At 38.1% G+C, this 2263-nt stretch overlaps 1 protein-coding gene across 1 annotated transcript in view; it reads left to right on the top strand.

Moving 5' to 3' along the window:
- Positions 1-2263, top strand: part of mfsd3 (major facilitator superfamily domain containing 3) — a 40249-nt gene that overhangs the window by 26376 nt on the left and 11610 nt on the right. The window contains exon 4 of the mRNA XM_015387421.1: positions 1983-2083. Coding sequence (XP_015242907.1) covers positions 1983-2083 — 101 coding nt within the window. The remainder of the gene's footprint in view (positions 1-1982; positions 2084-2263) is intronic.

The raw sequence follows: 2263 nt of genomic DNA, 5'->3' as shown, positions 1-2263 counted from the left end.
CAATGATTTTCCGCTGCTCTTGTCTGAGCTTCAGAATGCCATCTCATCTAACCCTCTGTTGTCCAGGTAATTATTTCACCAATGCAGAACAGCAGAGCCCCCAAGGTGGGTCCCAGATACTCGGAAGTAGGTATTTCCTGGAGGAGAACCCGGAATATCTTGAACCTAGGGACGTTGAAGGTTTTATTCGGCTTTTCAAAAATGCAAAAAGCACTGCGATTTGCTCCTAGAAATCAATGTCTGCCATTGTGGAAATCAACAACATTCAGACTCGATGACAGAAGATCCTTTCGCCCCCTGGGCAAATTCGCATGACTCAAGAAAAACTTGCAAATTCGGCGAAAATGTTGCAGAGTTCGCGTTCGATGTAAACACACCATAGGTCCCCAAAATGTAGCATAATCCTACAAAATAATCCCCATCAGGTAACAAAAACCTGGCCCCTCGCACACCTTTTGGAAATTTAGAAACCTTAATTTACATAGCCTCCACTGCACCCAGCTGTAAGCTATGCAGTGAATACGCTACAATTATAGCCAGTTAGAACAATTGCATTGTCTCTGTATGATAGTACATGCAACTGCATCCAACTGCATGCAGCATGCAGGCAAAATGCGATTTGATTGTATTTTTGAATCTGAATGTTAAAACATGACTGCAGTAAGTATTCAGAAATCCAAAAGTAAATCGTATGATACCAGGATCCATATTTTCAATATAGTTTACTAAAAACAGCTGTATTTACTTAAAAACCTTGCAATATTACTGCAGGCTTCGCACCCCAGATGAGCAGTGATGTGAATTAGGAGGGCAGATACATTTTCAGCACAGTGGAGCGGGTTGGGGCTGAAATACGTGTAAAATGGCAGTAACGCTCAGAACCTATGCATAGAGAACCTATGCATGCATGGGGAGGACAATCAGGCTATATGCAAAGAGACCCCAGGACCTTCTTGGTGCAAGGCAGCAGTGCTGCAAATTGCCCCATTCTACTTATGTAATGAATTGCTACTTATCTTTGTTGCATGCATAATATCTACTTATGTAGAAGTTTGCATTCATTGATAACCAAAATTTATTTTAAACCAATAAGAGCAACACCTTAAGTTCTAATAAACACTCTCCAATGATTGGTTATTGTGTGTTGCATTTGTAAACACAATTTTTCTTAGGCATAATTTAATAAAGGATAGTTTTGAGATTTGTTAGAGTATCAAACTCTACTACTTTTACTAATCAAACTTTATTTTTACTCTTTACTATTTTTTTTTTCTTTTATTCTTATTTTTTAACTCACTGGAACAGAAAACTGAGCATATTCCGTGAGAAATTTGCACCCGTTATACATATATAATTTATATTAATATATAATTAATATAAATTTCCATCTCCAGTCACAGTGTCAAAATAAGCTATTTCTGTGTGGATGTCTATCAAAAGGTGGAAGGTAATATGTAAAGTGTAGACAGGGCCCTTACCCCTTTAAATTAAATAGTCTGCTTTGTGAAACAGACCCTTCTTCCTCACAGTCTTTTTTACACATAAATAATTACATGCAGAAAAGCATAAACAAACACACGCAAGCCTTTGAGTGGCAGGTATCCTCTGAGTGATTGGCATTGTTAATCCCTGTTGTCACATCAACAATGCGAGTGCCCATTTGTGTGTGTCTGTGTGTTTGTATGTATGTTAACAGTGATTAATTATCTCTCTCATGCTGAGGATCTCCTTAGGTTATTGATTACGTCATGAATCAAACCCACAGGGGGATGATTTCTTTGCACTAACAGGGAATCAATTAGTGTCTGGGGACTTGTTTACTTACGCGCTTGCTGCCATGTAAATGTGTGTGTCCATGAATGTGTGTTAGTTTTATTGTAGGCGATACAATAAGAGTCTGGATGTCTCTAAATGTAACGATATGAAACTGGAGGTTCATTAATGCTCTTTTTGGTTCTGTGTTTTTTTTTTTTTTTCTTTAGCATCGGGGCTATGATGCGTCGGGTTTTCGTGCTGCGAACCATCAGCATGGTCTTCCAGAGTTCCTTACTTACAGTACTAGAACCTTCTCCGCTTATGAAAGGTAAGAAACTGTATGTAAAACAAGAATGTCAAGTTAGTAAGCTCGACAGTAATAGCTACCATCCAACCGAAAAAGTTCAACACCAAGACAGTTTGAGGAAAAATATTGGAGATTTAAACAAAGTTTACAAGAAAATACAACAGTTTGCAAATTGACTCAAAAATGGCACCCTTACATATA

Source organism: Cyprinodon variegatus, unplaced genomic scaffold (genome assembly GCF_000732505.1).
Source record: "Cyprinodon variegatus isolate N-32 unplaced genomic scaffold, C_variegatus-1.0 Scaffold393, whole genome shotgun sequence".
Taxonomy (NCBI): Eukaryota; Metazoa; Chordata; class Actinopteri; order Cyprinodontiformes; family Cyprinodontidae; genus Cyprinodon; species Cyprinodon variegatus.
The sequence above is the reverse complement of the archived record's forward strand: the minus strand, read 5'-3'. Positions and strand labels throughout refer to the sequence as shown.